Source organism: Cervus elaphus, chromosome 5 (assembly GCF_910594005.1).
Source record: "Cervus elaphus chromosome 5, mCerEla1.1, whole genome shotgun sequence".
NCBI lineage: Eukaryota > Metazoa > Chordata > Mammalia > Artiodactyla > Cervidae > Cervus > Cervus elaphus.
In genome coordinates this window covers 113,250,785-113,265,273 of record NC_057819.1, presented here as the reverse complement: position 1 = coordinate 113,265,273, position 14,489 = coordinate 113,250,785, and the positions used below count along the sequence as shown (strand labels likewise).

Below are 14,489 nucleotides of genomic sequence, written 5' to 3'. Positions count from 1 at the left end.
GTTGCATTCAGGATTTGGGGTCTTTTGTGGTTCCATACAAAATTTACGACTACTTGCTCAGCTCTATGAAAAATTTCTTTGGTATTTATACAGCGATTGCATCAAATCTCTACTTTGTCTTGGGTAGTACAGTTAATTTAATAATTTTATGTCTTCCAATTCATGAGCACAGTATATATTTACATTTGTTTGCATAGTCTTCAGCTCTTTCATCAATGTTTTATAGTTTTCAGAGTACAGTTCTTTCACTTTCTGATTTATTCCCAGGTATTCTATTATTTCTGATGTAATTTCAATACATCATGTAATTTCAATACATGTTTTCCTAATTTTGCCTTCTGATAGTTTGCTATTAGTATATAAAAATGCTACAGATGTCTGTATATTAATTTTGTATCTGCAACTTTACTGAATTCATTCATTAGTTCTAATAGCTTTGGGATGCATCTTTAGGATATTATACATACATACATACATACATACATACATATATATATATATATATATATATATATATATATATATATAAACATGTGAGCTGCAAACAGTGACAGTTTTACTTCTTCCTTTCCAATTTGGATTCCTTTTCCTTCTTTTCCTTTTCCAATTATTGTAGCTAAGACTTCCAATACTATGTTGAATAAAAGTAGTGAGAATGGGCTTCATCTTATTCCTGATCTTAAAAGAGATACTCTCAATGTTCATGATTAAGTATAATGTTAACTGTGGACTTGTCACATATGATCTGTTTTTTCGCAGAGGTATGTTTCCTCTATATCCACTTTGTTGAGAATTTTTAAATAAATGGATGATGAATTCTCTCAAAACCTTTTTCTCTGTCTATTGGGGTGATCATATAGTTTTTATTCTTCAATTTCTTACTGTGGTGTGTCACATTGATTAACCCGTAAATATTGAACCATTGCATGCCTGAGATAGATCCCATTTGATTGTAGTATATCATCCTTTTCATGTATTGTTGAATTCAGTTTGCTAATATTTCATTGAGAGTTTTTACATCTGTGTTCGTCAGTGATATTGTGCTTTCATTTTCCTTTTCTTGTGGTGTCTTATCTAGTTTTTGTATCATAGTGATGCTGGCCTTGTAGAATGAATTCAGAAGCATTCTTTTCTGTGCAAATTTTTTGAAAAGTTTGAAAAGGAGAATAGTAAAACTCACCCACGAAGTCATCTTGTCCTGGACTTTTGTTTGTTGTGAGTTTTTTGTATTATTGATTCAGTTTCATTATTGGTAATCATCTGTTCATATTTTCTCTTTCTTCCTGATTAAGTATTGGAAGATTGTACATTTCTTGGAGCATATCCATTCCTTCTAAGTTGTCCATTTTATTGGTGTGTAATTGTTCATAGTAATCACTTATGATTCCTTGTATTTATGTGGTATCAATTGAAAACCTTTGTTGTTGTTGTGCAGTCACTAAGTTGTGTCTGACTCTGCAACCCCATGAACTGCAGCATGCAGGCTTCCCTGTCCTGCACAGTCTCCCTGAGTTTGCTCAGATTCATGTCCATTGAGTCTGTGATGCCATCCAACCATCTCAACCTCCCTTCTCTTGCCCTCAAGCTTTCCTAGTATTAAGGTATTTTTTGATGAGTCACCTCTTCACACCAGGTAGCCAAAGTATTGGTGCTTCAGCTTCAGCACCAGCCCTTCTAATGAATATTAAGGGTTGATCTCCTTTAGGATGGACGGGTTTGATCTTCTCACTGTCCAAGAGTCTCAAGAGTCTTCTCCAGCACCACAGTTCAAAAGCATCAATTCTTCAGCACTCAGCCTTCTTTACGGTCCAACTCTCCATTCAAACATAACTATGGGAAAAATCATAGCTTTGACTATCCGGACCTTTGTTGGCAAAGTGATCAAAGTGATGTCTCTGCTTTTTAATACACTGTACAGGTTTGTCATAGCTATTCTTCCGAGGAGCAAGCATCTTTTAATTTCATGGCAGCAGTCACCATCAGCACTGATTTTGGAGCCCAAGAAAATGAAATCTAACACTGTTTACATTTTCCCCTTCTATTTGCCATGAAGTGATGGGACCAGATGCCAGATCTTCATTTTTTGATTGCTGAGTTTTAAGCCAGCTTTTTCACTCTCCTCTTTCACCTTCTTCAAGAGGCTCTTTAGTTCCTCTTCAATTTCTGCCATTAAAGTGGTGTCATCTGCATATCTCAGGTTGTTATTGTTGCTCCCGGCAATCTTGATTCCAGCTTGTGCTTCATCCAGTCCAGCCTTTTGCATGATGTATTCTGCATATAAGATAGATAAGCAAGGTGAAAATATACAGCCTTGATGTACTCCTTTCCCAATTTTGAACCAGTTTGTTGTTCCATGTCCAGTTCTAAATGCTGCTTCTTATCCTACATATAGGTTTCTCAGGAGGTAGGTCATGGTGTCTGATATTCTCATCTCATTAAGAATTTTCCACAGTTTGTTGTAATCCACACAATCAAAGCCTTTAGCATAGTCAATGAAGCAGAAGTAGATTTTTTTTGGAATTCCCTTGTTTTATCTATGATCCAGCATATATCGACAATTTGATCTTTGGTTCCTCTGCCTTTTCTTTTCTTTTTTTTCCTGATGCTTTTCATTATCACAGAACACGCCAACTGTAATGTGTGCAAAGAGGAAATGAGGGGCGGAGGGAAAGGAAGTCAAATTTGGGGAAGGCTGGATGACTGCTTCGCTTCTTTTTCTTATTCTTCCCATTCATTGCCAGGATCATCATGAGCTTTCTGAAGAGAGGAAATCTAAGAAGAGGTCAACACAATGCCAGATATAATCTTTATCTCCATTTTCAGCCTTTTCAATAATGAGTTGAGTATCAAAAAGGACAAAGCCACACATGACCACCAGCCCCACATACAGGTTTGCCTGGAAAAGCCAAATAGATCCAAAGAAAAGGTTCCCCAGGGAAGACGAGAGCATCAGGCTCATGGCTGACATCAAGATACTTCCTAGAAAGATGTGGCTACAGTGCCTGGCATAGAGTGTACTCAGGGTGAAGCAAGTGAAGATCATTGCTGTGCCCGTGAAGGCAGTGGGAAGGATGCTGGGGTTGATGGCAACGCACAAGCCCAGAGCAGGGCCCAGGCCAACTTCTGTAAGGAAAGCAAATCCAGCCAGAAGTCCCAGTCTTTTTTGCTTAGTTTCATGGCTGTGAGGTGTTGCCATCAGCCAAATCATCACCCCAGAGAGCCCAAGGCAGAGAGCAGGCCAGCCTGAATGAAATGGGTGACCACATGGACATAAGCCCCTGCAGCCACCACAAGCATACAGAGGGCAAAACGGGCATAGACCTCCTCAGGTGCTGCTGTGTCAAGGGGGTTATGTGGGAAAATTTAAAGAGTGCATCAAAATTTATCTTCCAATCAAATATATTCATGATGCTAGTGTCTGTGGGACACAGCATCTGCTCTTCTGACCTGCCTCTCAGAAGCCCACACAGCTCTTCTAACACCGAATGTGCTTCTCCTCTGCCTTTTCTAAATCCAGCTTGTACATTTGGAAGTTCTCGGTTCATGTACTGTTGAAACCTAGCTTGAACGATTTCGAGCATAATCTTGCTGGCGTGTGAAATGAGTGCAATTGTACTGTAATTTTAACATTCTTTAGCATTGCTTTTCTTGGGGATTAAAATGAAAACTGACCCTTTCCAGTTCTGTGGCCACTGATGAGTGTTCCAAATTTGCTGATATAAAGAGTGCAGCACTTCAACAGCATCATCTTATACCTGTCTAAATTTATTCTTCCATATTTTACATTTTATGGTACTACTGTAAATTGCATTTTTTCCCTTCCATTGAGTGTTAGGCAGAATAATGAGCCCCTAAAGATGTTCATGTCCTAATCCCAGAAACTTCAAATACATTAGGCTACGTGACAAAGGAGAAGAAAGGTTACTAATCAGCTGACCTTAAAATAGGAAGATTATCCTAGATTACATCAGTCCAATGTAATCACAAGGGTTCTTCCTTATGTGGAAGATGGAAGCAGAAGAGTCAGTGTTAGAGTGATGCGATATGAGAAAAACGTGACTGGCTATTGCTGTTTGAGGATGAAAGGGCCAGCAAGTCAAGGAGCGTGGATAGCCTCTAGAAGCTGGAATAGGTAAGGAGATTATTCTCTCCTAGGTCTTCCAGAAAGGATCAAGAACAAAATCCTAATAAAGTATTTCTTAAGAATAATGCTAAGTATTCCTGAAAAGGAGCACACTTATCTTGCAGCAGATCATGTTTAAACAGCAAACATAAACCAACACAATGGCAAATTTTTAGCTAATGTAATACAACAAACACTGAGTACTAAAAGTATGAATTTTGGAAACTCAAAAGGTAACCAACCTGTTTTCCAAGGAATTTCTTATTAGCAATCAAACCCAACCTGGAAATCTAAAACAGAAATCCAGCAATTACTTAGAGTCTTAAGACCAACATGTCTGAACAATGAAAATGGGAAATTCTGTTGGACATACCAAAATAAAATACTGATTTCTAAGTTCACCAATAATTATTAGATATCAATAGTTTCCCCTTTTTAGAGAAGAAAGGAAAAGAAGGATGGACTCATTCCTGACCAAGCTTAACGCCATGGGAAGAGGTCAACAAGGACTTAATGAACTTAACATACTCACACTTGCTTAATAATGGATGCTGTTAGAACCTTTTGAAGACATAAGGTGAAGCTCTGAATCCAATGATAAGTAGTAGTTGTGATGGGTAATAACTTAGTAACCGCCTAAATACACATTTTTATGAGACAAGTAGCTCTTCTCAGGCAAGTAAAAAGGAGACTAATGAGATGTTCCTGTGGGATTTGATATATAAACATTAGAAAGGAAAACTTCCTGCCTACTGTGACACCACCTAGAGCAAAGGCTATATAAGTACTTCAAAGAGGAAAAAGCCAAGAGGCTTGGAATTTAGACTCAGTCGTGGTTGCCTTGAGCTTTGAATCCCGGAGACCATAAACTGAAATCAACCGAAGCTGGGCACACATTCTGGATACCAAGGGCTGTATGGTAATAATGTCTTCCGCAACACCATGCCAAAGCTGTCCTGGGATTACAAATTTAACAACCATCCTTCCTAACACCAGCTGCCAGCATGGTGGTCTTAAAGCCGATAGCTGTCAACCAACCGGCCATGTTCTGAGAACTCTCCAGTCCCAGGACTACAAACCCACTCCTTGCTTTTCGCTCACACCTCTCTGCTTAATCAGCAACTTCAACACCTGTCCCTTTCTGGAGGACTGTGGCTGGTGTGATGGTGGCATCAACAGTAATGAGAAAGAGACCATGAAAACCTTGAACGATCGCCTTGCTAACTACTTGGAAAAGGTACGAATGCTGGAACGAGAGAACGCCGCACTGGAGTGTAAAATCCAGGAAGAATGTAACAAGGAACTCCCGGTCATATGTCCTGACTACCTATCCTACTATGCAATCATTGAGGAGCTCCAGCAAAAGGTAAGAATCTTAGGAACTTGTATAATCACATTGTGAGTTGATGTTCTCAAAGCAATAGTCATTTGCTAAACTTTAATATTTTAGTTCATTTTATACTAAAAAATATTTTGTAGAATAAGGAAATTTCTTGAATGAAATTGTTGAGGCAATATTTAGTTTTACAGCTTTACATTTTCCAGAGTTACACTCTGCTATTAAAACCAGATAACACATGACCAAAATATATTAATATCTGCTGCCATTTCTTTAACAAAAATTAGAAAACAGGGATCTGAGAAAATGAATTTTGTTTAAACAAGTTCCTAAACACTTTAACTTTTATCCATTTTTTTCAATCATCATCACTATTTTCTCCTTTTATGCTCATTTCTTCATCTCCATGTTGTCTAGTTTCTTCCCATGCCAAGCCTAAATTTCCCATTCTGAATGATATGCTGCTGCTATACATCATGGATTTTTTTTCTGTTACATTTTTTCAAAAAATATTTATTGGGCACCAGCAACAATGTACCAGACATTATTCTAGGCTCTGGGAACATATTGGTGAACTAAATTTCTCACCCTCATAGCATGAACATTCTAGTGGACCATGGTATGTTATACAAATGTAGGATGAACTTTATATTTTAGCAGTAAAACATCTACAGAAGTTTTTGTTGAAGTAATTTTTTGCTGATCTTTCAGGAAAATAACAAAAAACTCTGACTTCCCAAAGTTCCCCAGCATACTAAGCATAGCTATGAAAAGCCTAACTAGCCTCCCCCTGTTAACTGAAACACACATAAGCCTCTTGGAGGCTTTTAAAGGAGGATATCTTGGTGTTTGTCTCATTTGTGTGTGCAACTTCTTAATTCTAGGTCTTGTGTACCAAGGCTGAGAATTCCAGACTGGTTTCACAAATTGACAACACCAAACTGACTGCTGATGACTTGAGAGCCAAGTAAGCCCACCCAACTCTGTCGTTCATGACAGAGTTCACCCTGCGTCTGATGCTGCACAGTCCCAATAAGATATCTCCAAGTCTACTAACTCTCCTGCCCTTACCATGTCAGCACCAGCCCAAAGACCTCCAAACTCAATATAAATGATTGAGATTCACAACCACTCACATGCATCCAGTATCTGCAGTTTATAACATATGAACACATCTGATTACCTGCACAATAGTCAATAAGATAGATAGAGCTAATGTATTACTACCCTATTTAAGGTGAGAAAACTGAGGTTTAACAGGGTCCAAGGCATGCAACTGGAACAAGGCAAAGTGAAAACTTGGACCCAAGCTTACTAAATCTTAATTTTGCTCTTTGCACTTACACTACACTGCCTCTAGTGGAAGGAGAAGGACAATAAGCTCATTCATCTTAAATAACAAGGGAGCATAACTGGCCAACTAAGGAATCATAATTAAGTTCAGTTCAGTTTGGTTCAGTCGCTCAGTCATGTCCAACTGTTTGCAACTCTTTGCGACCCCACGGATTGCATAATTGCATAACTGTATAATTTGCAAACCCATGGATTGCATAATTAAGTAGCAATGTTTTCTAATGATTCCACCTCTAAAGAGAATAAAACCTCTGATAGAAACATAAGAAATGAGAAGCCTAGTGAAAAATGTAGAAGAAAGTTAACTTGGCTTGATTTATACCATCTACATTTTAATGCCTATCTTTTCATGTTATCATTTTCATAGGTACGAAGCTGAGCTGTCCCTACGCCAGCTAGTGGAGGCAGATGCCAATGGCCTACAGCAGATCCTGAATGCACTGACGCTGGGCAAGGCTGACCTGGAGGCACAAGTCCAGTCTCTGAAAGAGGAGCTCCTTTGCCTCAAAAACGACCATGAACAGGTTAGAGAAAGACCAAGAGAGTTATTACAAACTAAGCCTCTAACAGAGGCATCAATTTTTTTCTCCATTTATTTTTATTAGTTGGAGGCTAATTACTTTACAATATTGTAGTGGTTTTTGTCATACATTGACATGAACCAGCCATGGATTTACATGTATTCCCCATCCCGATCCCTCTGGGTCTTCCCAGTGCACCAGGCCCGAGCACTTGTCTCATGCATCCCACCTGGGCTGGTGATCTGTTTCACCCTAGATAATATACATGTTTCGATGCTGTTCTCTTGAGACATCCCACCCTCGCCTTCTCCCACAGAGTCCAAGAGTCTGTTCTGTATATCTGTGTCTCTTTTTCTGTTTTGCGTATAGGGTTATCATTACCATCTTTCTAAATTCCAAATATATGTGTTAGTATACTGTATTGGTCTTTATCTTTCTGGCTTACTTCACTCTGTATAATGGGCTCCAGTTTCATCCATCTCATTAGAACTGATTCAAATGAATTCTTTTTAATGGCTGAGTAATATTCCATGGTATATATGTACCACAGCTTCCTTATCCATTCGTCTGCTGATGGGCATCTAGGTTGCTTCCATGTCCTGGCTTAAAAATAGTATCAATTTTTTTGAGTTGAATTTGACAAAAGTTGTCCCCACTAGCCACTACTCTGTTCTACCTTGGTTATACCTACTACTACTTCCACTGATTCAATGTGTTTCTAATCTGTTGCCTATAACACAATATCTGAAGCCTCCACTATCCTCTCCAATTTTTCCAGGAAAAGGAAGCAACCCAATTTTCCTGTGCTCACAGGTTTCCCATCTTTTTATAGGCATCTTTGCACAGACTTCTGCCACAATTGGTATAAGCCAATATTGGCATACGGACATATTGGCATCATAAAGACTATGATCTCTCATTATAAATTCTACCTCTATGTCACTTCACCCGTTACCCATGGAAATGATCTAAATTCTTTTAAATCCTGATCTTGCTAGCTAATTCCTTATAACATTGCACAAACTTGAACACACAGTCATATCTGAAATAGCCTTAAGTCATAACATGTTTTTTTAATTTATTTATTTTAATTGGAGGCTAATTACAATATTGTAGAGGTTTTTGCTATACAATAGCACCTGTAAATCATGTATTCCTTTATTGTGGACTTTCTTTCAGATGCAATTAAGCTAAATTATCAGTTAGACTGAAACAAGAACACAAGAGGGGCATCTCTTCATCAAGTGACTTCACATTCTTTTCTTTCCATAGGAAATCAGCTCCTTACAGAGCCAGCTTGGGGACAGACTCAACATTGAAGTGACCAGTGCCCCTTCTGTTGACCTAAACCGGGTTCTCCAAGAAATGAGATGTCAATATGAGTCCATCATGGAGACAAACCGCAAAGATGTGGAAGAGTGGTTCAACACACAGGTAGGGAGGGTAGAAAATTCAAAAACAAAAAGTTGACCCTATTTCCAGGAGCCCTTGAAACACAGTCAAGTTTTCCCTTCATGATATCCTTTGATGGCCTTTGACTGTGTTTCAGATGGAGGAGCTGAACCAGCAGGTGGTGACCAGCACTCAACAACAGCAGTGCTACCAGAAGGAGATCATTGAACTGAGACGCACCATGAATGCTCTGGAGATTGAACTGCAGGCCCAGCACCGAATGGTACCCGAAACATTGACCAAACTTAGCGCAGCTGTGATGGCAATAGTCCCTGACATCTGTGTGGTGCTGTGTTTCCCAAAGTGTGTCCCTTAGAACAATAGTTCCTCTGTTTCCTTAAGGGTCTGTGCTAAAAAAAAGACTTTGTGATCAAATAAGCCAGAGAAATCCTGGATTAAACAAAGGTAAAACAGGGTACCTTCCTACAGGCCTTCAGTAAGCTGATGTTCACCATGAATCAACAAGAAAGGGATGTATAATATTCAGCATTTTAGAACTCATTTGATCATGGACTCCTTTTTCTTTAAAGAGCATCTCACAGCAATGATAATCCCTGGAGTATAATTTGGGAAGCTCTATAAGAGCATTTTATTATATGCAAAACACTCTTACAAACTTTCAAATTTATTAAAATAATCTTATGAAGGAAGTGGCCAATTTTACAGATGAGGCTCAGAGAGCTAAGGTGGCTTTACCAAGTCAAATCCAAGATAAGTTTCATCTCACTCATTTTGTAGATGGAGATATGAGCTCCTGAGGCATTAAGTAATCTGTCAAAAGTCACAAAAGAAATTCAAGTCTGAGCCAGAATGCAGGTTCCAAAGCTGGAACCACTTCTTCCTCATTCTACAACCTCTCTGAAGTAGGAAATTATTTAAATGCTTTGGTATGAAAGGTATTAGGAAGACCTTGCCCCAAAGCTGGTTTTGTCACCAGCTAGTCAACTCATTTAAATTCCTGAGCCTTGGTTTTCTCATCTGTAAAAATTGGAATAATCATTCAAGTCATATGTTATTGAAAACGAAAATCCCATTATATATAGTCATACAGAATGATAGATCAGGAAAGAACTTTAATTACCAAAGGTTCAACTCTCATATTTTACATGCAAAGGAATTGCTCCAGTGAAGGAATTGTCTATGACTAACTGCTGCTCACTTCCTTTTTCTCCTTTTTAAGGTACAAATCCTCATAAAACGAGGTGCCATGGTAATCCGTTTTTAACACCTAAGTGTAAAATATGTTGGAATCTTTTTCTGTTTTAGGTAGGAGAATGTGGCAGGAGATTGTCAGGTGATTAAGGAAGAGGAAGATAATTATTTAAAGAGATGCCCAAAGAAAAAAGACAAAGAAAAGTGAGCTTTAACATAGTTGATAATTTTATTTTTAGATTTGTTTGGTTAGGAAGTAATAAGAGGGCTTGGAGAGTCATTAGTACCTGTCATAAAAATAAAAAAAGTACTGTTTAAAATGATGCTGATCACAAATGACTTGGGTTTAAAGGAGTCATCATTAGAAATTCTCCTTTCCTCCTCTATGACAGAGAGATTCCCAGGAATGTGCCCTGACAGAAACGGAAGCCCGCTACGCAGCCTTGCTGGCCCAGATCCAGTGTCTGATCGATAACCTAGAAGCTCAGCTGGCAGAGATCCGGGGGGCCCTGGAAAGACAAAACCGAGAATATGAGATTCTGCTAGATGTCAAGTCCCGACTGGAGTGTGAGATTGCCACATACCACAGCCTTCTGGAGAGCTCAGATGGCAAGTATGTAAAATAAAAGCAGTTTTTGCAAGAAAAAGTTTCAAACACACACATGTGTGTGCTGCCACCAGCAACGGGGAACCGTCACCTTGGTCTTCTTGTCAGTGATGGGGAGCTTCAGCTGAAACAGTCCATCCACTCTCTCTTGAGCTGTGCCATTTGGAGGCCTACAATCGTAACCTAGTCCAAATTTGAGGGGTGAGCTGAACTGCATTGTTTTTGAAGAGCCAGTGCTCCAGATTGATTCCCTACAGGCTGGCTAGCTTCTTAAAGTCTTAAAAATTACTAGGGGAAAAAAATAGTTTCCCCAAAGATGAACATTCCTGGTGATTTACAGATTTTTTCCCCTACTGAGATGAAAATCTGACTGCCATGAGATCAAGTAGGACAACCATGTTCCCTGAAGAGAAACATTCTGCTCAGGATGAAACTCCTAGCCTTGTCCAGTCACTTGCCCTTGATGGCCAAGAGCAGCATGTACACATGTGTGTATCAGCATCTTTTCTAGAAGTTGTAATTTTGTTAATGAGAAGAAGCTAACCAACTCATAAAGAACTGATAAGGAGTATGAGCTCTTTGAATCAACTCCATCCAAACTAATGCCCCAAATGCAGACTTAGTTTACAACTGCTAAGGAGACTTCCTTCCCCAAAAGAATCAGTGAACTCTGTTCACAGCAATCTTTTCACTGGCATGTCCACATTATATTAGCACAATGTTCACTTATGTGATCACTCTTAGGAGCTATAATATACCAAAGTACTTTGAATCATCCATCAAAGAAACATGATGCTTTCTTAAAGAGTTCTCACTTGTAACTCCTCCTAATTCTAATTCTCTAAAGATTAGTCAGTTACAGACACCCAGAAGGTACTTCAGAGATCTTGGATGAAGCATTGAGAACTCTTCCGTAGATGGAGATGGGTCACCAAAAGTACTGTGACTAACACTCTCATTAGGAAAAATACCAGATTAACTTCCTTTCTTCTGATAGTAAGCCCTCTGACTTGTCCCTTCTCACTGTTGAGTTCCCGCTATATCCATTCTACAGATGAAAAACTAAAGCTCAGGAGGGTTAACTGACTTATCTGAGGTCACCAGCTGGCAAATGACAGACCTGGGCCCCACCCCAGTCTTGGACGCCTGGCCTGTTCATCCAACACTATGGCATTGGCTGTAATAGCAGCTTACATAATCTAGCGTGTCTAAACCTAGGGTGCTGCTTTCCCATGGATCTGGTCTGATTCTTTTTCTTCCACCGGTGCTTGTGCAAAATGAATAAACAAGTATTAGGAAGTACTTGTTTTGAGCGACACATATTGAAAAATTAACCGCTGCGATGTTTCTCCATAGCCACCATTGCCTTCCCTCAATCACAAGCAAAATTCTGTTTTTTCCTAGGCTTCCCTGTCACCCATGTGCCATTAAGCATGAGCCTTCTGCTTGCATATCCAGCAAGGCCAGGGCCATGGAATGCACAGCCCCAGTTCACACGTCATCCTTAGGCCCCTGTGGAATACAAGAGTCCCGCAGTGCCTGCAGCATCCTGCCCAGAATTCTGGTTAAAATCTGCACCATCACTGAGGAGATCAAGGATGGGAAAGTCATTTCTTCTCACGAGCACGTGCAGCCTTGCTTCATCACCAGAACTGCCAAAGCCTGACATCCCAAGGTGAAAAATGACCCTCATTCATGAAAGAGAGGCCAATCCTTGTTTCTGCCAGAACCCCCAGTCCCTTGAGGTACTTGGTTTCTTGCTACTACACGGGTCCCCATTGCTAGATATAAGATCTTTTATTCTGCTCTAAGTCATTGCCACCAACACGACAATAAATGACATTTCTCTGGAAGCACATTTCCCAGGTATCTGAAGGTCAGGCACTGATACGTAGGTGTGACAAGGTGACCTACATTACCTGACTCCCCAGGTGATGGGCAGGTTCTTCTGTGTTTATTCAGGCCTTGTTTACTTACGTTCCTCTCCAGAGCCAGTCTGACAAGTTTGAGGGTTGTTTTTGGCCACAGAACATGAAGGTGAAAAGTTAAAATCTTCCCTTCTAAACTCCTTCTCTGTATATAGAAAGAAGCTTATGTGGGGATGGCATGAACAGAGAAAAGTCTTTAATACTTAGTTTCCTTGAATAGTCATGAGTCTGAATCCTATTCACCTCTGTTGTCTCAATGACTGTTTATCCACACGTACACACTCTGCCTGCTCTCAAGTATTTTTTTTTAATTTTTTACTTATTTTATTTATTATGCTCAAGATTTTTGGGGCTTCTTGAATCTTAAGTTTTACAACTCATGGGTTTGAGGAAATTCAAGTCCTTTATCTCCCTTTCTCTGTTCTCTCTCTGCACCCCTTCTAGATGAAGACTGGAGCTTTTCCTCATTTTTATTTTTGTTTGTGTGTACGTATTTTGTTGTATGTATTTTGTCTATCTGCACGGCTTGCAATATCATAGTTCCTGGACTAAGGATAGAACCCACCCCCTCTGCATTGGAAGCACCGAGTCTTCACTACCAGACTGCCAGGGAAGTGCCATGCACAAAAATACTTTTAAAGATGTACACATTCTCCAAAACTTTGTAAATCATCAGGCTCTCCAAATATTTTCATCAAGAATAGGGAATCATTGTGAGGTGTGAATCCAGAGCATTTTGAAGAAATATCTTGGATCCTTTCATTAAATGTTTGCTGTTTCTCTTTCTATTCTTTAGGGAATGGGCTTTAGTTCTGATTGTTTGACAAAGGACATGTAGCTGGAAATCTCAAGACATTACCCTGCTCCTCTATCTCCCTGTGACAGGTGCCATGAAAAAATAACTTAGATGCCTACTTCAATCTATCAGAATAGAGAAATGGACTCAATAGCAACCAACTTTGCAGAGAAGTAATCAAGAATAATTCCTGCTTGCAAGCAGTCCCAGTGTGAGAAAGCACCATTTAGGTACCAGCCATTATCAGAGGTTCTTACAGTAGGGTCTCAGAGTGTTTAAATCAGTCTGTACAAAATTTTTTTTTTTTACCTTTCCAGAGGTTTCAGTAAATAATTCCAACCCACACACAGAATGTTAAGTCAAAAGTCCTGAAGTCCTGTACTTGCCACTTCCTAACCGTGACTCTGGCAAATCTTAAGCCGTCAACAAATTTAATTTCCTTGTTTGTTAAATGAGGTTCATGCCTACTTCACACTGTTGTTGTGGTGATCAGATGAAGTTTCTATGCGATGCTGCTCTGTTGCTGAAAAGTACTATACAAGTGTTATTTTTATATAAGCCCTAGAACTAATTTATCATTCTTTTCTCATGTTAAAATTCTTTCTCCATGTATTTAGTTCTCCAGTCATGATTTTGAAGTTTTAATAGTGTTTGGCTTTGACAGATAAAAAGAATAAAATAAGATCTCCTGTGATCAAGCCCACAGTTCTACTCAATAAAACATTTTTGAAGTCTTAGCCCACGTATCAGGTATCAGTTGATGGCTGTGGCCACATCAAAGATGAAAGCATTGTTTAGTTCACAGCTTAGCCCTACACTTCCTCCAAACAAGTAGCAAATTACACTAAGCAAATGGATTGCAGAACTCCCAGAGGGATCTCTTTTCTATCAATAAACTCTTTTAACTCTGAATGCTCAAATTACCCCTGATCATCACTTCCTTGCATTCTATCTCAGACTTAAGGATGGAAATGGGAAGAGCATACAGTTTAGGCTCAGAAACTCCAGGACAGAGTTTTAAATCAGGTTGTGTGTGTGTGTGTGTGTGTGCCCTTGAACAAAAAGGACATAATAACTTGGGCCCCATCTGTTGCACGGCTGGGAAGATTAATGGAGATAATGAAGAAAATCACCTTAACAATCTTGTGATCAACATAACTTTAGTCCGTGCAAGTGGTCTATGACCCTTATAATCAGTGATTTTTCCAAAATTCATTA

At 39.3% G+C, this 14,489-nt stretch overlaps 1 protein-coding gene and 1 pseudogene across 5 annotated transcripts; one reads left to right on the top strand and one right to left on the bottom strand.

The window, feature by feature from the left end:
• Positions 1–2,615: 2,615 nt before the first annotated feature.
• Positions 2,616–3,407, bottom strand: LOC122693239 (annotated as a pseudogene).
• A 1,541-nt stretch (positions 3,408–4,948) lies between these two features.
• KRT39 (keratin 39) lies at positions 4,949–14,002 on the top strand. Of its 5 annotated transcripts, none has more exons than XR_006341306.1 (8): positions 4,949–5,489; positions 6,347–6,429; positions 7,183–7,339; positions 8,609–8,770; positions 8,886–9,011; positions 10,333–10,553; positions 11,952–12,292; positions 13,272–14,002. XR_006341306.1 is itself a non-coding variant. In XM_043904502.1 (8 exons), the coding sequence occupies exons 1-7, from the start codon at positions 5,040–5,042 to the stop codon at positions 12,211–12,213; spliced, it is 1,461 nt and encodes a 486-aa protein (XP_043760437.1). In that variant the 5' UTR covers positions 4,949–5,039; the 3' UTR covers positions 12,214–12,222; positions 13,272–14,002. The 5 variants fall into 5 exon arrangements, 4 of the variants coding, with proteins under 4 accessions (XP_043760437.1, XP_043760438.1, XP_043760436.1 ...); XM_043904502.1 differs by having other exon boundaries at positions 11,952–12,222; XM_043904503.1 differs by having other exon boundaries at positions 11,952–12,222; positions 12,920–14,002.
• The last annotated feature ends 487 nt before the right edge of the window (positions 14,003–14,489 follow it).

Bases quoted from the DNA above. Each gene is read 5' to 3' on its own strand.
- KRT39 (XM_043904502.1), top strand. From the start codon at position 5,040: ATGGTAATAATGTCTTCCGCAACACCATGCCAAAGCTGTCCTGGGATT. The intron at 5,490-6,346 runs GTAAGAATCTTA...TCTTAATTCTAG, and splicing joins TTGAGGAGCTCCAGCAAAAG to GTCTTGTGTACCAAGGCTGA. The intron at 9,012-10,332 runs GTACCCGAAACA...CCTCTATGACAG, and splicing joins TGCAGGCCCAGCACCGAATG to AGAGATTCCCAGGAATGTGC.